This window comes from Mixophyes fleayi, chromosome 1 (assembly GCF_038048845.1).
Source record: "Mixophyes fleayi isolate aMixFle1 chromosome 1, aMixFle1.hap1, whole genome shotgun sequence".
NCBI lineage: Eukaryota > Metazoa > Chordata > Amphibia > Anura > Limnodynastidae > Mixophyes > Mixophyes fleayi.
In genome coordinates, this window is record NC_134402.1 from 296,020,979 (window position 1) to 296,045,132 (window position 24,154).

A 24,154-nucleotide genomic window follows, 5' to 3' on the forward strand; every position below is an offset into this window, starting at 1 on the left:
TGGCTTTGCATTTGAAAGAGGCATCGGAATACCTTTATGAGGCGGCCCAGAACATAGCGTCTGTATCCTCCTCTATTCAAGCTGCATCTATTTCAGCAAGAAGGACGTTATGGCTGAAATCCTGGGAAGGAGATGCGGAATCAAAAAAAGTCCGTTGAGACCATTCCCTTTTCAGCAGCAGGTTTGTTCGGCCCGGAATTGGATACTATGATCTCACAGGCAACAGGTGGCAAAAGCACTTCCTTGCCGGTATTTTCTAATAGGGGCCGGAACCCTCGTGTCAGCTCCTTTCGTCAACCCTTTCAGGGGGCCTCCTTGCCTAGAGGACAATCCTTTAGGGGTAGACAACCGAATGCTCGAGGCTCCTCTGCAGGGGAAGATCCTCGTTTGCAGCTAGGCGCCAGGTTTCCAAGACCCAGGAGAAGCCTGCGTCTTGACGACCACTCTATTCTGCAGGAGGGGGCGCCAGTGGGGGGACGTCTGTCTTTGTTTCAGGAACAGTGGGCAGCGTCCTCAAGATCCGTGGATTTGGGGCATTATATCAAAAGGGTACATGATAGACCTGCTGGGCCCAGCACCACATCGTTTCTTCATAACCCCACTACCCCGAGATCCATCAAGAAGACAGGCGATACAGGATTGTGTCGCCTCTCTTCTCTTGCAAAGAGTCATCTGCAGGGTCCCAGACGACCAGAAGGGACAAGGGTTTTATTCAAATCTGTTTCTGGTCAAGAAGCCGGACGGCTCCTTTCGACCCATCCTAAACCTAAAGAACCTCAATGTGCACTTACGGGTGGACAAATTTCGGATGGAATCCCTGAGGTCAGTGATAAACGGTTTAGAGAAGGATCAGTTTATGGCGTCCATAGACATAAAAGACGCATACCTCCACGTTCCCATTTTGAGCGACCATCAGTCTCTCCTAAGATTCACAGTGGGGTCCTCCCACTATCAGTTTCGGGCTCTCCCCTTCGGCCTCTCCACAGCGCCGAGGGTTTTCACGAAGATCATGTCAGTGATGGCAGCGTGTCTTCACCTACAAGGAGTTGAGGTCGCGCCTTATTTGGACGATCTGCTCATTAAATCTTCCTCAGAGAATGGCTTACGTCATCACTTATCCCTCACCCTGGCGGTTCTCGAGGGCCATGGATGGCTGATAAACTTAAAGAAATCCCATATGGTTCCGTGTCAACGCATCGTTTTCCTAGGGCTCATCATGGACACCAGCCAGCAGAAGGTGTTCCTGCCTGCCGAGAAGATCGGTTCAATACAGATTACAACTCAGGTCTTGTCTTCTCCCAGCCCCTCAATACACTTGTGCATGCGGCTGCTGGGAAAGATGGAGGCCTCCTTCGAGACCATCCCCTTCGGTCGAGCTCATTCTCGATGTTTTCAGTGGGATCTGCTGACGAAATGATTAGGATCCAACCTACACTTGGATCTCCAGAGGATCTCTCTGTCTCCAAGTGCGAGAGAATCGCTCCAGTGGTGGCCGATTCAAGAACACTTGGCGGTGGGCAGATCCTTTGCTCCATGGTCATGGATCATAGCCACAACAGATGCCAGCCCGATAGGTTGGGGGGCGGTAGTCCTGCACCTCAGGCTCCAAGGGCTCTGGTCACTACAGGAATTATCCCTATCAATCAACATGTTGGAGTTGAAGGCAATTCTTTTAGCTCTTCGGGGGGCCCAGACTCCTTCAGGGCCACCCAGTCAGAGTTCAATCCGACAATGCCACGGCCGTGGCATATGTCAACAGACGAGGAACCAGGAGTGCAGCCGCAATGCAGGTTGCAGTTCAGATATTCCTTTGGGCAGAACAGTACGTTCCAGCAATATCAGCAGTGTTTATTCCAGGAATAAGAAATTGGGAGGCAGATTACCTCAGTCGCAATGCGATGATGCCAGGGGAGTGGTCCCTCCACCAGGAAGTATTTCAGTCTCTAGTTCAGAGGTGGGGTCTTCCGGATGTAGATCTCATGGCCTCCAGACACAACAGGAAAGTTCCCAGGTTTTGCGCAAGGGCAAGAGATCCTTTAGCAATAGCGGTGGACGTGGTTATCTATTTCCCCCGATTCCCATGCTTCCCAGAGTACTCAGAAGAGTGAGGCTAGGCGGCCGGCCGGTGATTCTAATAGCTCCCTCGTGGCCGCGTCGAGTGTGGTACGCAGACATAATATCCATGGCGGTGGAAGATGATATCCTTGGCCCGACACAAGACGATGATCTTCTACAAGGTCCTTTTTGTCACCAGAATTTACCTAAGCTCAGTTTAACGGCATGGCTGTTGAAGCCAGCCTCTGGAGGGCTAGGGGGTTTTTCATCCAGTGTAGTAAACACTATGATGAGAGCTCGAAAGCCAGTTTCGGCTCGCATCTATCACTGAATCTGGAAAGCTTATATCAGATGGTGTGAAAGTAGGACATGTCACACATCATCCTTTCGTCTCCCTCGCTTTTTGGTTTTTCTTCAGGATGGTCTGGAAGCAGGGCTTCATTTAGGTTCCCTAAAAGTTCAGGTATTGGCACTTTCAGTCTTTTTTCACCTGAAATTAGCTGATTTGCCAGATATCAAGACTTTTCTTCAGGGGGTCTTACATATTCAGCCTCCTTATGTTCCACCTACAGCACCGTGGGATCTTAACCTGGTACTGGATATGCTTAAAAGGCCTCCTTTTGAGCCTTTACTGGAGGCAGATTTTAGGTGTTTGACCTGGAAGGTTGTTTTTCTTTTGGCGATTGCATCGGCACGCAGGGTGTCGGAAACCATATCTGGTTTTTCACGAGGACAGAGCGGTTTTGAGAACGATTCCCTCCTTTGTTCCAAAGGTGGTGTCATCCTTCCATTTAAACCAGGAAATTGTAGTTCCTGTTTTTTCATCTACTTCTCAGGCTGATCTACAGTCTATGGAAAAGTTAGATGTGGTTAGGGCTCTCCGCATTTATGTTAAAAAGAACTTCGCAGATTGGACGAACAGACTCTCTGTTTGTTCTTTATGATTCTAACAAAAGAGGCTGGCCAGCCTCAAAACAGTCCATTGCGAGGTGGATTACGGCAACCATTAGGCAAGCCTACATAAAGGCTAACCGTCCTGTGCCAGAGAGACTTACGGGCCATTCCACCAGATCGGTAGGGGCGTCATGGGCAGTAAGAAATGGGGCTTCTGCTGACCAGCTTTGCAGGGCAGCAACCTGGTCTTCTGTCCATACATTTACCGAATTCTATCAGTTTAATATATTCGCATCCGCGGATGCAAATTTTGCTCGTAGTGCTCTACGAGCGGGGCTTTTGGAGCAGTCCCACCCTTAGGGGGCTGCTTTAGAACGTCCCCATGATAAGCAGTGTCCCCCAGACTGGATGAAAGAGAAAAGAGGATTTATATACTCGCGTTAAATCCGTTTCTCTGATTCCCTCTGGGGGACACTGCGATCCCTCCCTTCTGCCTTTCCTCTGTATGCTCTTGGTTGATTGACCTATCTCCTTGGAGCTTTTTAAACAACCAAGGAGGAAGAGGCGGGGGGATTGTAGAGGGGAGGGATCTGTCAGCAGTGCTAAAGTTAACTAGCTAGGTGCCAACTCCCCGAGCTCCCCTCCACAACCCCATGGTAAGCAGTGTCCCCCAGACGGAATCAGAGAAACGGATTTAACGCGAGTATATAAATCTTATTTTAGGGGTGAACTTCCCGTCTGCAGAAGAACCATGGTGGGTCTGCCATTCAGAATCCTTGCAGTTCGCCTAGTAACTTACTCCTGATAGCAGTGGTGACTGTGCTTTCCTCAGATTTCACCTTGTAGAACTTTAAGTTAGCTTTGTGAAGTGTTTTCATAATTCTTATTAGACAGCAACCTTAGTTTTGCAACAGCTGTCCAAGCAGCATGATCAAAACACTCCGCTGGTAATTACATTCCTGCAAAATGCTACACTGCAGGACAGTAATTCTGGTACCAGCATTGAGGAGTTGCTTTGGGGTGGTGGGGTCTCAGATATGGATCACTGCAGTCTGCCACTTGAGTGGTACGATAATGACCAGAATGTAAGTAAAGCCAAAACAGCAGTAAAACCAAACCAAGTAAAACCAAAACAGCAGTTTATTACAATAGTTGTAGAGCATCAAAAGATCTACCAATGAACTACATACATTTTCAAATATAATTTAAAGTTCACACATTTAACATGTTAGCACAGCCAAAGCCTCTAATCATTCATCAGCATCATAACACTGAACCGCAGCAACACTTTTCATTTAGCTTTATAAAATGATATAATGATCATAACTTTTATTCAGACTAATATGTTTACAGGAATTTACATTGTGTTCTGCATTGGGACCTAGCTATTGTCTAATATTTCTTTCCATGTGTATCAAAGAAGTGAAGGCTTTCAATTTAGGAGTTTCTTATTAATTGGAAGTTAAGAGGCTAGGGTCTAGCAAATAGTGGAAAAACAGATGGTACACAAAGGCTTATGAGTTTGGCAAACTTGCTGGGATATTTGGTGAGGACTCCCAAAAGTAAATTGTGATGGGAAGAGATTTTTTATGAAAATTTGAATACGAAATAGTCATTATTGCACTTTTGAGAAGTCTGAAGAACACATGTAAATATGCAAAGAGTTTAGCAGAATATATTTGAATAGCTGCTAGAAGGAAAAGAGGATTTTTACTCACCGTAAAATCAGTTTCTCTTACTACAGTGGGGAACACTGCGTTACCTTGGGGTATAGTAGGTGGGACTGGAGTTAGGCACTTATAAACTTGTTTGTTCCCCTGACTCCTCCCCCACTATGCCCCTCCTTTGTAGCTGACTTCAGTTTTGTATAACCAAGCCAGGAAGAGAGAAGAAGCAATTTAGAAAGCAACACCAAAGACAGCACTACTTTCAGAGCAAGGGAGGGCGTGCAGTGTCCCCCAGTGTAGTAAGAGAAACTGATTTTACGGTGAGTAAAAATCCTCTTTTCTCTGTCCTACCACTGGGGGACACTGCGTTACCTTGGGGACCTACCAAAGCTGTGTCCAAGGGCAGGAATGCTCTGGAACGGCTGTGCGCAATATTTTGTGGCCAAAACCCTGCATTTGTAAATGCAAAGGCATGCAACAAAGATAACAACATGCAGCAGAAACAGACTGCCACTCTGTACAACTGCGCCATTGAATGACGCTGTTGAGCCGTACAAAAAGCTGCAACCCTCCTGGAAAGTGCACTGTAAAAATCACTAAATCCTGCAGAAGGGTACAGACAGAATGTTGGTCGTGATGCAGTGGCAAGAGACCACCTAGACCCTGCCCCCTACGCTCTTTAGCGCTAGAGAGGCTAAAGGGCATAAAATTCCTAAACAGGAACTGTGCGAACAAGAGCACAAACTATCTCCCGTTGGAGAAACGTTACACACAAAGAGGCACAAGAATGATATACCGCAATCCCTGTGTCAGTGGTATGCAGGCACTAAACGTCAGAACCAATAATGCCTCGTACAACATGCCACTAATTTTTTGGGAAATAAAATGAGGAAGAGCCACACACACTCTCGGCCCGGATCTCCTACGAGATGTGATATCCAAGGGAGCAGCCTGCATTGAGCTAACAACTCAATCCACTCAGTGATATCCAAAAGATCACCATATACACTGATTCAACAGCTCAAGCCAATCAGCGATATCTGAATGGTTTTAAGCACTGTATCAGTGCTTCCTTAGAGATATACCAGGGAGTACTCATACAATGAGCTAAACGGCTTAACAAACTCAGCGATAACTGAGGAAGCACTCAGAGAACTGACAACGTAAGGCCATCATATATACGAGAGCACTCATACCATGGGTTAACAGCTTAAAAAAAAAATTCAGAGAGTCACCGGAGACCGAAGCAAGGCCCCTGATGATGAGAATTAGACTCCCTGGAAATATGCGACCAACCAAAAGGTGGGCTAAGCCTGAAGTAAACCCTTAAGCAAGACAACCTTCCGGTGAGCTAACCGGAGAGGCACGGAAACTGCCGCTGAAGGGAGTAAGGCGGAGACCTGAATCGGAGCCAGCTAGAAAAGAAAACCCTTTAAAGATTCCTGAGTGGGACGTGTAAAACTCAAGGAATTTACACCAACCGAATAGATTTTCAAGCCCAAAGAAACAGCTGAAGAGAAAGCTCTACGGCTGTATTTGAGGTAGCAACCATTTCCCTGTAAGGGCTTTCAGGCCATAAATGCTGGGCGTCCGACGCCACAACGTTAAACTAGATGATGGAAATCAAAAAGGGCCGAACTGCAAAATGAGGCCGCTCTGGGAACGGGGAAAAAAAAAAAAAAAACCGTCAACGCTAGTCCCCTAAACCAGGAGAACACTGCTTTGCGAGACACACGGCGGACCACCAGACTAGCTGGGATGCGCCCCTTCCTAGAAACTCTTAAACACCCACGAGGAAATGGGACCTGTAAAAAACATGTACACTCCCTAAGTTCTATGGAGACCCGACTTGGCTATGGACAAATCCACTTGAGGGTCATTAGATTGAGAACCGACAGACAAAACAGGTTAACATGTCAAAAGAACCTGGGCTCCCTCTCAGAGAGCCCTATGACCTAACCAGGAAAGCACAAAGGTATTAATCCTGGAGTGACCCACTTTATCTGGTAAATAACTGATTGCTAAGGCATTCGGCACTCAATAATACGTTGGACTCACTTGGCCCATAGTATGTCACAAATCACACCCCTCCGGCCATACACAGATCGACCCCTATCCTGCAATTAGGATATGGGTATTCCAGAAGTGCTACAAATATACAAAAGCCCTGCATTATGAGACCGAATCTCTACAGGTTTCCTGACCCCCTGCACAAGAAGGACAACGGACCCACTCAAAAATCAGTGTGGCTAAGCACCACCCGAAAGGTAAACCAGTGGATCAGGGCAGAGGGATGCTATGCACGTCCAAAACAAGGAAAACAGCTTCCCTTGATGAGAATCTCCCTGTTGAGATATGAGAGATATTCCGATGAGGAGAGCCAATGATTTACTAGAACCTTGGTATCCTATTTTATAAAACATAAACTCATGTTACTGAAAGGAAATTCTGCTAGGAACATTTTGGCACTGTGTAGAAGAGAGACAAGAATGTTCTTCGGTAGGAAGATACGGAATGTTCTATTCTAGAAGATGAGGCAGAAGCCAACACTTCTGGTGTGGTAGAATAAGCGAAGACCTGGGAAGGTCTAAAGTGACCACCTGCAAACTCAATAATGCAACCCTGCTGCTTGCTGAGGCTGCAAGTATAATATTCTGGCTGAAAACGTCTAGCTATAAGCTAAGCGTTAGTTGTAATAAAAAACTTCCATCTGCGGGAGATGCCCCCCAGACCTATGGATGTTTACCCGACTGCCACAGTACATAAACTATAAAGTACCCCTGTAAGGCTAGGCCTGACCCGGAATGTGGTACCCCGACCTTAGATCAACAGAAAGGATGAACGTATTGAACACGTAAACATCGTGGCCTGGTGTCGCTGACATAAAGACAAAAGAAAGCACACCCACCGCAAGAAGCCTTTGAATACTCATTTGTAATAGTGCCAATTGAGAGTTCCGATATTGGAACATAGTCCTGTAAGCCTGTGACAAACTAGTGTTATCATAGCTGGATGGCTATATTACTACCAGCTATGACTCTGCTGGGTGAATACAAACCACCCCAGTAACCCTTAATGTAAATAAAGGTTAGAGAACTACTTCTGTCAGAGAACCACTCTACCAGTTCTGTGTAGGAAAAACCTCTTTAGTCAACTCCCGCCGGGAATAGCAGAATAAGAGAACTGAACAACCACATGGTTGTCACCAGCAGGGATTACTTCCCTTGTATTCACTCTGACAGGTAAGTGAGGGAAGATGAAAATCTGGCCTGTCTATTACCGTTTACCTGGCTTTTTGTCAAAAGACAGACACCAAGAGAAATATATGAGGAAAAACATTTTCTCAATAGGGTATCACTAAGGCTTAGGTTGCAAAATGAAATAAAGACTGGTGTTTTGCCAATGCTAAAACTGTGTAAAGTTTAAGCCGGAATAATCCACCTTGTGTGTGTAACCAGAGGGAATAATGTTTTTGTTAGTAAAACCAAAATCGAAATAGACATCCTCTAGTGAGAAATGACCTACATCCTGATTCTGACTGTGACAACAGTGAGAGATAAAAACCTGCCCATCTTTGGAAGATGGTGAACAACAGCGTCTTTGTTCAGATGGTTTTCCACCTGAACAGCGTAATGCCGCTTCTGTTTTAACGGACATATATAAGCTGTGTGGGGGCTTAACCAGCACAGTGTAAACATGTTTAGAAGCCTGAAAAAGGGTATACTCACGTACCATTTTGACTTTAAAATCACCTTAATGAGTTCCACCATCCGAGGCGACAGTGATTTAGGCTAGACATGTTTCTGAAAAACTGCTGACACCGAAATGGGAGCACCCCGATTGTAGACCCTAGGCCATTGATGCTGTCGTAGATTTAGTCCAGCTTGACTACTTGTTCGCCAAGCCAAGTCTCATAAGCTGCACAAAGAGCATCCGGGCTAAGCTGTAGAAAAGGTGATATTAAAATATATATATATTTTGTACAGACATAATGCAACTTAGGTGTACCAGCGAGGTCCTCTGACACCTAAGACAATGGTAAGCAAAAGGTCAGGAATATAAATGAATCTCGTCATTTGTACATAAATATTGTCAGTACAGAGGGAAATCTCCTACTGGGGGAGTCTTTCCAGCCATAATGCAATGGAATATATGAATATATGAATATATGAATATATATATATATATATATATATATATATATATATATATATATATATATATATATATATATATATATATTTACACACACAAACACACGTGTGCATATAAAGCATTCTGGATAATCCAGAAGTACATAGGGCACCTGTGTATCATAGTACAGACATACCAGAGAATGTCTTACTACACTTGGGAACTCTGCTGCAGACACATTGAAAATTAAAAGGCACAAGTTGCAATAACAAGCCCTTTATATATATATTAGATGTTCAATGCAGCATAGAAACTCCTGTAGGCTATATACCAGGTAGCTTCTAGGAAATAGACAGCAAGTGTGAAAACAGTCCTAGTCTATATCCAATAAAGACTGAACAAGTTAACTTTTGTTTCACAAACAAACACAGAGGTACCGGCAGATTGGAGGCAGAGATAATTCAGCGTGCAGCCCGATGTCTGTCTGGCACAGACTCCAGGCATGGGCGCCGTCTGTTGTACAATAGCTGAAAGGGGGAGGGAGTTAAAACTTCCATCCGTCCCTCAAGATGGCCACGTCCACGTGCCGCCGAACTGCACATAACAAGTATGTCAGTTGGCTTTAATAATGCATCCACCGCTAGTTTTAAGATGCCCAGGCTGCGGGGAGCCTGAGCGAGCTAATCGCCTTTAGTGCAGCGCGATTGCGTCGCTGTCCCCACCGCTCGCTGCCCAGAAGCGGGAGGAGGCGGGGGACCTTGCCGGCAAGTCCGCGGGGGAAGGAGAGGCAAATGTACCTTCACTCCCGCCCGACAAAGAATAAAGGGCCCCGGCCGTTTTACATATCCATATGGAGATTCTGGCTGCTGAGAGCTGCTGCCTGAATGGCAGGTACAATTAGTGGGCCAACTGCTCATTTCTAGGGAGATACTGCCGGCAATGGTGCAAGGTAAGAGAGGCAAGCTGCTACTTACCTTGCGCGGGGACCTGGGTGAAGTAAACCTCAGAGGCTATTCACCCACTCTAGGACTTAGATCCCCACGCTGCACCTGCAAAAGGAATAAAATAAAAACATGAAAACTATAACTAAACTAAGTATAGGCAGGAGCCTATACAGAAGTGACCTTTCTCCAGAAGGCACTTACAACAACTGAAGTCAGCTACAGAGGAGGGGCATAGTGGGGTAAGAGTCAGGGGAACAAGCAAGTTTATAAGTGCCTAACTCCAGTCCCACCTACTATACCCCAAGGTAACGCAGTGTCCCCCAGTGGTAGGACAGAGAAATCTGACAAAGTGATTATCAATCTTTTCATAATGTGATTACAGCTATCCAGTCATGGAATGTTTCCTTGAAATACATATATGTTCCTGTCCACAGTCCAGTGGTTTTATATTACATGGCCAAAGTTATATGGACATCTGAGCATCTCATCCATCTTTATGCGCTTGTTGAATATCTCATTCCAAAGCTATGGGGATTCACTTGGAACTCTAGTGCGTGTTGCGAAGAACAGACTATTTATACACGCTTCAGCAATTACGTTGAGCCTGTGATCTACTGCTTCGTGGCTGAACTGTTGCCACTGCTAGACATTTCCACTTCACAACAGCATTTACAGTAGAGCAGGGAAGAAAGCTTGTTAGAAAGTTGACACATGACAGTGTCACGTTGAAAGTCACTGAGCTCTTCAGTACGCTCATTCTTCTGCTAATGTTTGACTATTGAGATGCATAGTGGTATGTTTGGCAATTTCAGCTGCACCCATAGGCAACATGTGCATAAAATCAAATACTAATTAGAAGGGGGGACCACCATACTGTTTTTGGCCATATAGTGTGTGTATAGTTGATAGAACATATGGAGGTTACAGGAGTTACTAAAATATTGAAACAGGACAGCACTGCCTTAATAGAAGCTCACTGAGAGACAGAATCTGGGAAAAAAAAAAAAACAAAACAAACAATCACATACACTTACCAGGTCCTCCAACTTGGCAAAGAAATATACATGCCAGCCATCAACAAGTATTTCAGGCTTATGACCATCTGGGTAAATCTAGAAAAAGATTAAACAGTTTAATTACTGGGGGGGAAAAAAAAGGGCAAGATATATCATGATATTTCTGCTTAATACCATGTGCACCTGTTAAATCACCAGTTACAAGTAGGCAATCATGGGCTTCAACTGAATCCATGATGCAATAATGTCAGCATAGAGGAGCATTACACTCAACTATTTATTAATTTGTATATGGAAGAGGGGGGGGGGGGGGGGGGGGAGAGAAATGTAAAGTGAAATCACTTTAACAAATCAAATCATTTTTGTTTAATATGTGTATGTTAAACAAAAACAACAAGCCCCCCCTCCACCACAGTCTTAAGCAATATCCCAACTAAGAACTAATCTCAGGAGCATTCTGACCAAACTGGTCTACAAGTCTATATAGAGTTCCTTCTGGTGCACATGAAATTTTCATGATGCACCGTATTATTGACCAAGGTCACTTATTCATGGAAATCAGGATTCTCACATACTCTCATAATGACAACTTTGGTAAATGTACTGAAGTTGAACCGCAACAATGCTTTGAATTTTTTCACTCATTCACAAAATAATCTATTGCAACTATTACACCGAAGAATTCCTTTCCAGTCTAGGTAGAGGCAGATTAGAAAACACCCTGGATGGTATATAAAGTAGCACCTAGTCTTCCGCTATGCCTGATTATTTCAGAGCCACCTTGGGAACTCAAACATAAGCATGGGTGGGAAACGAATTAAAAAAAAACAAAAAGAAAAAAAAAACACTACAAGTGTTCTATAGCTCACTAGCCAGCCAAAGCCATCCATATGCAGATCAAGACTGCCCGAAATGCTCACATTTTGGCTCACCTCTTGGAGAACAGGTATAACAGGTGGGTTCCTCTGCTGAAGGAAGTATAGCACCATAAGTGTATATGCATATGAAGACAAGCTGCCTCGTGAAGCATCTCCAATGTCACAAATCTTGAGAAATAAAGAGTGAACGTTTTAAAATTGGGGCAACAAAAAAAACATAAACATAAAAAAACATAAAGCTTAATAAAAATCTCAAAATTAGAACTGTACCTTTGTGAACACTTTCATAATGTAACAGAGGTATTTGACTCTTGGGTCAATTGCAGCATAGGATGCCAAAAGGTGAGTGTTATGAAGAGCCTGCACAATAAGAAAGTTACATCACATCTCATTCATTCCAACTTGATTCAGCATGATGGTTAAAAGGACCGAAAACTTAATTTTGCAAGAAATTAAATCCTATTAAAAGTTATGCACAAACATTGTAATAGTATTGCAGTGGTTGTTTATGCTCATCATGGGTTCAGCCTTTGCATATGAAAGTCAAATTCATAGCAGAGATGAAAAGTTTATGTAAAAACTCCTACAATGTAAGTTTGATAGGGTATGATTAGTATATTGCTTCATGCTGTGCATGGTCATGCTGAAAATTATACATTAGGGGCCCGATTCATTAAGGATCTTAACTGAAGAAACTTCTTATTTCAGTCTCATGGACAAAACCATGTTACAATGCAAGGGGTGCAAATTAGCATTCTGTTTTGCACATAAGTTAAATACTGTTTTTTCATGTAGCACACATACTTGATAGCTTATTTGTACACGGAAATTTAAAGTTGATATTTCTGTGCTACATGAAAAAACAGTCAGTATTTAACTGACTGTTAAACTGACGTAACACCTAAGGGCACTGACCACATCAAGGAGCATTGGAGGACTGTTCTTGTGATCTAGAACAGCAGAACAGCAAAAGCAGGGACAACAATTTCCTGATTGAAATGAAACTGGGCAACAACCTTAGGAACAAAAGGAGGGCATTGTGCGAAGCACCGCCCTGTCTTCATAACAAAACAAAAAAAATAACAAAAAAAAAAATCAAACCGGGGGGGTGGGTTCAAGAGATAAAGCCCCCCAACTCCGAAGCCAGGGGCGAAGGCTCAAATGGTTCCTTAATCAGAGCCTGTAGAACGAAATTCAGGTCCCACGGCTCAACAGGATGAATGAGGGGAGGCAATAAATGAAGCCTTCCTCGGCAGCCATAGTCATGACTACCTTAGATGAAAAACCCTTTTCTCTTAGAATCATGGTCTCCATAGCCACACCGTTAAAGTCAGCAGACCCAACAAGGGACACCAAAGGGGACTCTGGGTGATTAAGTCTGGCCTGAAAGGTAGTCGGAATGGAGGTTCTACTACCATGCCTAGCAGATCTGAGTACCAGGCTCGGCACGGCCAGTCTGGAGCCACAAAGATGGTTTTCACCAGTTCCCTCTTCAGTTTCTTGAGAGCCCTCAGGATCATAGGAAGAGAAGGGAATAAACTAGATGAAACCACCACGGAATCACTAGAGCGTCCACGAATCCCACCGCAGGATCTCTGCTTTTTGAGCAAGAGAGGGGAACCTTGAAGTTCAACCGCAAGGCCATCAGATCTATTTCCGGACGACCCCAGCGATGAACCAGAAGATCGAAGACTTCCGAATGAAGGGACCATTCTCTCGGATGCACTATGTTTCGGCTGAGATAATGAATATTGCTGATCTAATTGGAATATGTTTCTCTGCCCACAGCATTATCTTGGTCACTTCGCTCATGGCCCTGGCAATGAGTGTGCCGCCCTGGTGATGGAGGTACGCTACTGCAGTCGCATTGTCTGATTGGCTTCCCGCAAAGAAACACCCGAACCTGTACCAGCACCTTGCAGATAGCTCGTAGCTCCAAAGTTGATGGGCCACTAGAGTCCCATCAACTTTGGAATCTAAGGGTTGATATGAATCCTCCCCAACATGACAGACTTGCATCTGTGGTGACAATCATCCATTCCCATAAATCATCCCTGAAGAGGTGTGACCTGAGCAGCCACAAAGAGGGACTGGCGGACAAGATGATGAATGATCATTGCTTGTTTAGCTGAGAGAGCCTGACCATCTGTACAGGATTTCCCACTGAGGAGCTCACGAATGAAACTGAGCATAAGGCACTGCTTCAAAGATGGCTGAAGATGAAACAACCTCCGGGAAATCAATGTGGATGATGACAGGATCCAGGAGCAATAATGCTCCTGGATCCTGTCATCATCCACATTGATTTCCCGGAGGTTGTTTCATCTTCAGCCGTGCGATCCTATTAGCCTGTGGTGTCACGATCGGGTCAACCGCTACTAAAGCTTCACATTTGGATTAGAATCTACAGCTACGGCTTGACCACGGGCTCTACGGAGTCTTATTACCCTATGAGAGGTGTATGCGCATACAGACCATACTGCGGGACTGATCATCGGACCAGGTCTGTATTGCGCTGACTGCTAATGCAGGAAGTGACATCTATTACCTGTAAGAGTGTTCATCATTGGAAATTAATGGCGTTTATTTACCTCTGGGATCTATGTGCAAGACATATTGAAGTGGTGCTTATGGTGAATAACACCGTTGATCAAATATATTCATTACCAGTGTGGCCACACTATACATCCATTACTGCACCACATTGTGTTCCTATTTCCGGATCATTGGACAATTGTATATCTATGCTGTGGGACATTGTTTTGCCACCTATAATATCATTACGTATACCATGTGTACTGTACGACTTTATAGTTATATATCCCCCACAATTAGCCTTGTCAAATGTTCACTGGCCAGTGATATTATATGTTTTATTAATAAAGTGTTTTATATTTTCACCACAAGGATCTATTAGTGTATTATATGTATATCAGTAGCCAGCGCTGTTTGTTTTGCTATAATACAAACAACGAATACGTGCACCGAATCGGATGTCCTCCTGAAAAATTCTTAGCACCCCGACCACATCCATAGAATCCATGGAACCTGTCCCTGAAGACTATCGGCCACCCTTAAATAACAAAACCACTATGTCTTGGACCACATGAAAGCTGGAGATGGACGCATGTACAAGTGGACTGACTGTCTGTGGTAGGTCAAAACCTGAGCCGTTCGATTCCTCAGGGATTGAGATGTCCACCAGAAGGAAAACCTTTTGTTTGTTAGTGTCTATGATTAGTCCCAGAAAGGTAGTTTTCTGGCACGGAATCAAATGTGACTTTTCTTGATTTATCCCTTCGTCTCCAGGGTCTCGATAGTGAGGGCCAGGTGCTGATTCAGCAGGAGAGCGGAGGAGGCTATTATGAGAAGATCGTCAAGATAGGGCACTATTTGCACTCCTCTGGAATGAAGACAGGCTGCCATTAATGCTATTATTTTTGTAAACACTCTTGGTACTGTCAGAAGGCCAAATGGGAGAGCTTTGAATTTGTAGTGAGACGGTCTCACCGCAAAACTGAGAAGGGACTCATGAGCCTTCTACATAGGTATGTGAAGGTAGGCATCTTTGATGTCTATAGACGCCATGAATTGATCTGGTTCAGTCCATTGATGACTAATCCGAGTGATTCCATTCGAAACCTGACCACCCAAAGGTGCCGGTTTAACCGCTTTAGATTTAGCACAGGCCGGAACGAGTCATCCAGCTTTGGGACCAAAAATATTGGAGTAGAACCAGTCTCTTTTGGTGTTCCAGAACCTGGCGGATGACTCCAGAGGAAAGAGGCAACACATGTAAGCATCACCTATATCTTTTAAGAGTCTCAGGGTAAGCTGGTTGTGAAGAACAGACTACGAGGCGGACCTGATAAAGCCATCATGCATCCTCTCGTCATGATCCCCCGAATCCAATAGTCTTCTGAGGACACTGCCCACTGATCTCTGAACAGTAGCAGACATCCAGCCACTCCCGCAGCTGCAAGGAAGGGAGGGAGACAGACGTATCTTCCACAATGTAGATAGACTTTACAAAATAGTAGGTTTTTTTTTTTAGTCAATATTATCCTGCAGGGTGGCTGTCCTTGGGATAGGTAGTGTGGTGGGTTGTGCCAAGTGCACCACCGGTGAATCAACCCTTGGAACCTGTTCCCAACGGTTGATATCCTCCTCCTGTAATGGAAATAAAGACTGATACCTTTGCGAAACAGTACATTTCCTATCTAGTTGTTTCCAGGAGGTTTCCGCTATTTCCTGCAGTTCTACTGATGGAGGAAAGTGGGTTGCACTTTTCTAGCTTTTTTAGAGACTTTGATCAGATGTTCTAGTCTCTTCTAGATCCAAAATACCTAATGTCTGACGACCTGGTGGTAGCAGTTCGTCAGACATATGCTGTTACTATAATAATTTACACATTCACCAACACAAAATACAACCTTGTTAGAAGTATACGGAGAATGCTGCACAGGAAACATTACTGTATGATTTAAAATTATATAAATTACTTTTAAAGTTTAATTTCAAGATCTTATTTGAACCACAGATATACACTTACCAATGTGTTGTATAAACTGATGTCTCCTTCGAGGCTACTTCTTGCATGGTAAAACTTTACAATTGGCACTTTTGCAGTGGTAATACAAAGGATGTTTCTCAACCCTGTAATATTATCAATATTATTATTAGCATGCAAAATGTTTATTACTCAGCAAGAGGTGCAAACATACCAACATTGTTGTGATGATTATGTAGTAAATCCAATGACTGATTGTCATTTTCTGTTGAATCCACGTATGACAATGTATATTGTATGTAACCTTGTAATGTAATCTCAACGTGTACTTTCCTAGATACATGAGTGAACCTATGCAAACGTCAATCTATTGAAATTATCCAGACCAGGGAGAGATGGGAATCTGAAGAATTTGAAGCCCCAAAGCTGTAAACCATCTAGCCAAGCAGAACAAGGAGAGGTGAGAACTCAAAGTCCAGTGAACAGTCCCGATCTCAGGACATCCCTAACTCAAGTCGAAAGCCCTGTGACATTTTGGAGATCAATCTGTCTTTATTGACAGCTAAACTCCGTCATAAAAATGCACACGTTATTGTCTATCAAGATTGAAATGTCTCATTTCTCAATTGTGTTCCCTCACACACCAAGTCTTAACTAGTAAGTAGTGACTCTGGTTTTATTTCCTATTTTATTTTCTGAAACTTACTTGGAAATATTTTTCAGATTAAATTTAATGACAAGACCTGCTATAAATTGCACAAGGCTTAGTTACAAAAAAAGTTAGTGTGTTCTCCGTGTAGTTATGAAGCCCAGGGAGGCTCATGCTATATGTGCATGTGATTTAATTGTGAAACAATATCTGGTTTTGGTGAACGTAAGGACACCATAATAAATCCTTTGTGGTGGCAGAAAAGGTGTATTCATTGCTAAGTGACTAATGTGATGCTGTATCTGGGACAGGTTGGGAGTCTGACAAATGTATAATTATTTAGGGGGAAAAAATTACTTCTGTATACGTATAGTTTTTCTACAGTTAAACAGTGGGCCAAAAACAAAACTGTCAAACCACATTTTTTACCATGTGGTGTTTAATTTGTATTATCTTATTTAAACATTCACTTAGTTATGATCTACATTATAGTTGAACAGTGAGGAATGTAATATTTGGCTTTTAAAGAATAAAACGGACCAATTATGTGGCGAGAGATTTGGCCATTTTGTAGTTTTATATATATAGCTAGCTCACTGTTATCACAATGGTTTGGCTGTTCAGTGTTTAAATCTCTGACTGCACAAGACTAATGTAAAAAGTTAGACAGCACTTGAAAAACATTTAGTATGACTAGGTATTAAGAAAACTAAAAACTTTACACCCCCAAAAGGATTTAATGGTCATTTCAGACATTGAACAGAACCAGCTAACAAATGGACAGGTGCAGCAACCAAAAGTTAAAACAAACCCTGCCCCCAACAATTAAGCCCCCCCCCCCCCCCCCCCATCATGACCAGATGGGATTCACACCTTAACCAATTTGCTGCTAGGTTAATAATTTGTAAATTTAAATAAATAAAAGGGTTATTTTATTTTGGGGGAGGGATACTTGGAATGAAACAAAAATAAGCCCTTTAAATTCATAAATGGGGCTCTGACATACCTGTAGAAGGATACTTGCAGTATGAACGGAAACTTACAGTAGGGGTATTGAAAGTAATTCAGGCATAAGTCCAAGGGTTGACAACTTCTATAGTAGTTCCAAAATCTTACCTGCACTGCATTACTAGCAGGTACAACATTTAAAAAAAAACATACCTTGATGCTTTCTAAGATGTCTTGCCAACTCTTCAATAGTCCATATGGAGTCAAGTTCCTATAATAGGAGTGACACAGATTACATGTTTGTTTTTTACAATTAATTTTATAGTGCTATTTATAATTACCTCAGCAGTTTCAAGGCCATCAAATGTCATACAAATATCTAGATCACTCTGTTTAAACCCAAAGCCATTCTTTGATGATCCAAACAAGTTAAGCCTGGCGCCTGAAAAAGTGGAAAAAAAAATATAAAGATTCAATAATGCGTAAAAAAAACAAACAACCTTTATTTTTTACAGTTTATCTAGAGACAGAGGGCCATATCCTCCCACCCAGGTTCTGGCCTAGAGCCTTTACAATATCTTAGTTCAGATAAAGTTTTGACAACACCTTGTTCTAAAAAGAAGCCTTGGTGCACAGAACAGCTCATATGGTCTGTATAGACCGAGCAGTCAATTCAGTTGTCACAAAGTGTTGATAACCAGCAAGAAGCACACTTTCTAGAAAAAGGAACTCAAAATAAACTAATTCAAGAAGCTTGAAAGGATGCTTCCGTAAGGTCAAAGACGACCAAGTTCAGATCCCACACTTGAGACTCTGAGAGGCTAGTCACAACTCAACATCCAGGCCATCCAGAAAGAAGTACAATAACCATGTATGTTTAAAGAAAGTTGCGGGAACACCTTTACTTTCACACACGCCTATGCAAGTTTTCCACATTTTCTGGGGAAAAGAAAAGCCCGTCTGAGCTAAAGAGCTATCTGAGAAGATCATTCGGACCAAAGAATCATGGCCTCAAAAAGCCATGCAGTTAAAACCAGCCATGATAAGTATTGGTGGTAAAATGGGCCCTGGAGACTACCACTCTTCTCTAACTGATGGACTCCATGGTTGTTCTGTGCAATGCTTAGAATACCAGCATACATGGTCTTTATCCAGCCTGGTGCTACCAGAATTACTGATACACCCTCTCTTGGGCTTCTTCAGTATCAGATGTAGCATGGGAATTGGAATAAAAAAAATAAAATATAAAAAATATAAATATAGCTACCTTGTGGTTCAACCAAACCAAAAACCCATCATGTTCATCTTCATCATCATTTATTTATATAGCGCCAACATATTCCGTAGCGCTTTACAATTGGGGACAAACATAATAAACTAATAAACAAACTGGGTGAAACAGACAAAGAGGTGAGAAGGCCCTGCTCGCAAGCTTACAATCTATGGGACAATGGGAGATTGACACATGAGGTTAAGTCTACATTTTGCATTTTGGCCCAGCCAGACTGTAAAGGTAAAAGGGACTCATAAGCTAAATGATCCTGTCACACAAAAATGTTGGTCAGGGGGTAGTTGTCTTGTGTAAAATTGTGTAACAGGTGGTAACAGGCTAAAGGTAGTGAGGTTAAGAGGGCAGTTGAGGAATATTATAAGCTTGTCTGAAGAGGTAGGTTTTTAGAGAACGCTTGAAAGTTTGAAGACCAGAGGAGAGTCTTATTGTGCGAGGGAGAGAATTCCATAGAGTGGGTGCAGCCCGAAAAAAGTCCTGTAACCGGGAATGGGAGGATGTAATGAGGGTGGATGAGAGATGCAGATCTTGTGTAGAACGGAGTTGCCGAGTTGGGAGATATTTTGAGACGAGAGGAGATGTATGTTGGTGCAGCTTTGTTGATGGCTTTGTAGGTTAGTAAAAGTATTTTATTTTGGATTCGGTAGAAAACAGGCAACCAGTGTAGAGACATACAGAGTGAGTCAACAGAGTAATAACAATTTGCAGGAAAATCAGTCTTGCTGCAGCGTGCAAAATAGATTGTAGGGGTTTGAGTCTGTTTTTGGGAAGACCAGTAAGGAGGGAATTGCAATAGTCCATGCGGGAGATAAGTGCATGAATTAAGGTTTTTGCAGTGTCTTGCGTGAGATATGTGCAAATTCTGGAAATGTTCTTTAGATGTATGTAGCATGATTTAGATATAGATTCAATGTGGGGAACAAAGGATAGGTGTGAGTCAAGGATTACACCTAGGCAGCTAGCTTGTGGGGTGGGATTTATGGTCATGTTATCAACATAGATAGAAATGTCAGGCATGCTCTTGTTGGTGGGTGGGAATATTATTAACTCTGTTTTAGAAAGATTAAGTTTGAGTTGGCGAGAGGACATCCAAGATGATATGGCAGAAAGACAGTCAGTTACACGGGACAACACAGATGTTGAGAGATCAGGAGAGGATAGATAGATTTGGGTGTCATCCGCATAGAGATGATACTGAAATCCAAAAGGAACTTATTAGATTTCCAAGAGAAGCGGTATAGATAGAGAACAGCAGAGGACCTAGCACTGAGCCTTGTGGTACTCCAAATGATAGGGGAAGCAGAGCAGAGGTGGCTCCAGAGAAATTAACAGTGAAAGAGCAATTAGAGAGGTAGGATGAGAACCAGCATAGAACAGTGTCTTGAAGACCTAGGGATTGCAGCGTTTGTATGAGAAGAGAGTGGTCAACGGTGTCAAATGCAGCCGAGAGATCCAGGAGAATTAGGAGAGAGTAATGGCGTTCAGTTTTAGCAGTGATCAGATCATTGACAACCTTGGTCAATGCAGTCTCTGTGGAGTGTTGAGAACGAAAGCCAGACTGAAAAGGATCCAACAGGTTGTTAGCGGAAAGAAAGCGTGTGAGGCGAGTGTAGGCAAGTCTCTAGAAGCTTGGAGGGGCAAGGGAGCTGAGAGATGGGACAGTAATTTGAGAGAGAGCTGGGTCGGAGTTTTGTTTTTTTAGAATAGGAGTAATCACTGCGTGCTTGTATAGTGATGGAAAGATGCCAGTAGATAGTGAGAGAATACAGATTTGAGTTAGAGGTGAAATGAGCACAGGAGACAGGGATCTACCAATTTGCACCTTCAAAACAAACATGAAAAAACTACCTTTCAAAAATTTGTTTGAAAATCCTCAGGTCACCCCATGATGACTTTCATGCAGACTCAATAAGTCAGCCTCCCAACTGTCCACCCCTGGATAAATAACACAGATCAATGTTGCATAAAATTCCACCATTGCATGATCTTTGTTCCCTCCTTCCTAGAGGACTTCTGGTTCCCCCTGGTGGTTTATATATGGCAAATCTGCTGCGCTGTCAGACCCTCATTATGGGCACTATCCTAATTCAGTCTAAGACTGGTGCCAAGAGGAAGCTAAGGCTACCCATAAACATTCTTAAGCTCAGAGCTGCGCTAAACTCTCTGCTGCAAAGGTCCAGCGTCACTGCTTCCCATCTCTGCGTGCTGACATCTGTGGTTACTATGGTCCAGTCCCACGGAGGCGCGGGGGCCCTGGTTGAGATTTTGCCTCTTCAGCCCCCACAGAAGGAGCAGACAAGTGTGAGAAGACATAATGAAAAAGGATACCCCTTGGGGACAATTTTTTTTTTACAAATTGTCTATGTGGAGGGTGCAGAGAGGCACAAGAGCAGGCAAGATATGTTTTTCGTTTCAGTAGGGCCAGCCTTACTCCCAGCACAGCCCCCTCTATAGCCCATGATGAGCAGTGTACCCCAAATGCCTAAGAAAAGTCATTTTGGAATTGTCTCTGCATGTAGAAGTGGGACCATGAGGAACAAAATGGCACTAGAAATTATGCCAGCTAGTAAACAGTGGAAAGGAATGATGCATCTACAACAGAACTTTGATCACATTAGAACAGAAAAAAAAAATCCATCAAGCTGAATCATGGCGTTTGGTTAGTTAGGAGAACCAAGTATATTTATGGCATCTTGAAACTTGTATTCTCATGCATTTGCTTTATGGGTTGTAAAATGCTGTCAAGCTCAGTGGTCTAGTAAAAAGCGAAGATTCTGTGCCACTCCCCCGCCCATCATGTGAAGAAAGAAAGTTAAAACTAAGTTACAAGTGTGGGAATTCATAAATGAACGAATGATGAAGTTGAACTGGAAAAGCAGACTTAAGGGATTTCTGTATGAGAGACATGAGATGAAAAGCGCAAAAGTGATCATAGCATTGGTATTTAATCATGCTGTAACAAATGAAGTAGTTCTTTAAGGAAGATAACTTCTAAATAGGCAATAGAATAGGTGCTAAAGGATAATTAAGTTAACTCCTGTTATTAAGAAAACAGTGTACCAAGATTTTGCTGATAAATCAGCTCTTGCATCAAATACTGCACATGTACCTTAAAGCTCTCTATAAATACCAGTGTAAATTCCCATAAAGAGTGAAAGATTGTTCTCTATTTTGTACAGGTCTTTACAGTACTGATACTGTTATTCATTTAATATGCAAAGTAAACACATTTTCGCTTTATATGAGCCTATATTTCCTGATTTCTTCTACAATACCACACAAGTGGCAGATGAGAAAAGCTGTAAAAATCAGTTGTATGACTGCTAGAAGAAAATGTGTATAGAGAAAGAGTGCACTTACATGTGACATGGGGCAGGTCTATGCTATGTAGTTCTGAAATTCTATATTTACCTTGAAATTCACGCCTGATGAACTCTTCCAGATCCTGTCTTATAAGTTCCCGGGCCTTATCCTCTAAAGTAGTAGGAGAGAAATCCTCTACAAGAAAAAAGAAAAAAAAAAAAAAAAAAAAAAAAAAGAAGTTGCTTCGAATTTTGCCTTTTTTTTCCCCCTTTGTCCAAGTTTGTTGCAGTATTTTCAGATACACATCTTGTGCTTCTAAATCATTCCTATGTGCACACTATTACAGCTGCATAGAGTATAAAAGGCTATAAGACTGAGCACTAATAAAAAAAAAATATAACCCAATAAGTATCAAAAATGGCAACAGCAGAGCATGCTAGACCTACAAAAATGTACTGTATTGTATTTGATCTTTATAAAACAATAGAAGTACTTACCACAACACTGCATACAAACTTGATCCAAAAGCTGTTGGAATTTATATGAGAGGGGTGGCAGAGGTTCCAGTTCAATCTTCTTGAAGTCTTCTGGACACTCTCTCTTTAGATGTCCTTCTTTCTTACACAAGTAACACACAACTGTGGGCAGCTGAATGGAGGATTAAAAAAACAATACACAACTCTTGTATATTTAATTTTGAATACAGAAGAAATACATCCTCTGCAAGCCTCTACTTTGAGCAGAATGTTAAAGTGGTAAGATGAAGCTTGAAATTAAACTAAACTAAAATACAAGCGAATCTTGTTTATGAAATATTGGAATGATTTTCCACTTTGTCAGATAAAATGCAGCACTATAAAAAATTGTCAATTACCCACCAGAAGTTGTAATGAATAGGCTTATGAAACACCTAATTAGTCCAATTTAACAGACTTTTATGAATAACTCCCCCCATAAAGCAAATGGCCCAGTACGTCCCTTTTTCATTATTTTTGGTAGATGTGCTTAAATGGTTTTTCATTAACTTCTTTAAAGTAAATCATGCTTTTGCATTGTATCCTGAAGCCATGGGTGGGTGGGGGGGGCGCGGTTTAAAGGACTGATATCATGAGATATATATATATATATATATACATATACACACATATACACATATACACATATACACATACACAGAATTGCCAAGGACTAAGGCACTTTATTTTTTTTTTAATCTTCAAGCACAGCATTGTTCCTTCCTCCTGTATATCCCCATTGTTCGAACAAAGCCCCACAGAACAGAGCCAGGAGGTAAACAAAAAAAAAAAAAAGAAAAAATTAAGATGGCAACCCAAAGCATGCTTTACTTTAATAGAAGAAGGAACAAAGTGTGGGGAAACCCCCAATGTAGTCAGAATTATTATTAATCCAATTGGGGGCAATGGTAGCATGGGGATCTCCATAATATGCCCTTCGAGCAAGACCACAAAGGGTCATGGTGAGCAGCACCTTCCGACCAAAACTGCCATCCTTTGATGCAAACCTAGAACCAGAGATGTTCAGAGGACCATATGATCACCAGTTGCAAGGTCATCTAAACATCTCAGGTCCTCATGGTCCAGCTGCTCTGCTTCATGGGTGGAGGGGCACAGAGCTTCGGCAGTCATCTGGTAGAATAAGTCTTTAAGTTATGAGAAACAGGTTTTCCAAACTCCAGTCTAAGTGATGAATCACAGAAGTGATCCATCTAGCTGGTCAAATCTTTTTGAAGCATCATTTGGGAAGGACCAGAAGTCTGCTATTAGTCTAGTTTTCTATATCATTAATGGTCCATTTAGCAAGTTAAGAGATCCTTCCTCCTCAGGAGGACGGATTTGGTTATTTGGTTG

At 42.5% G+C, this 24,154-nt stretch overlaps 1 protein-coding gene across 2 annotated transcripts in view; it reads right to left on the bottom strand.

The window, feature by feature from the left end:
- Positions 1–24,154, bottom strand: part of TUT7 (terminal uridylyl transferase 7) — a 96,578-nt gene that overhangs the window by 19,925 nt on the left and 52,499 nt on the right. For both annotated transcript variants that reach the window (XM_075211072.1, XM_075211073.1), the window contains exons 14-21: positions 22,784–22,934; positions 22,395–22,481; positions 18,037–18,137; positions 17,909–17,966; positions 16,141–16,244; positions 11,859–11,948; positions 11,643–11,756; positions 10,729–10,806 (exon numbers count right to left, since the gene is read on the bottom strand). In XM_075211072.1, the coding sequence (XP_075067173.1) occupies positions 10,729–10,806; positions 11,643–11,756; positions 11,859–11,948; positions 16,141–16,244; positions 17,909–17,966; positions 18,037–18,137; positions 22,395–22,481; positions 22,784–22,934 (783 nt within the window). The remainder of the gene's footprint in view (positions 1–10,728; positions 10,807–11,642; positions 11,757–11,858; positions 11,949–16,140; positions 16,245–17,908; positions 17,967–18,036; positions 18,138–22,394; positions 22,482–22,783; positions 22,935–24,154) is intronic.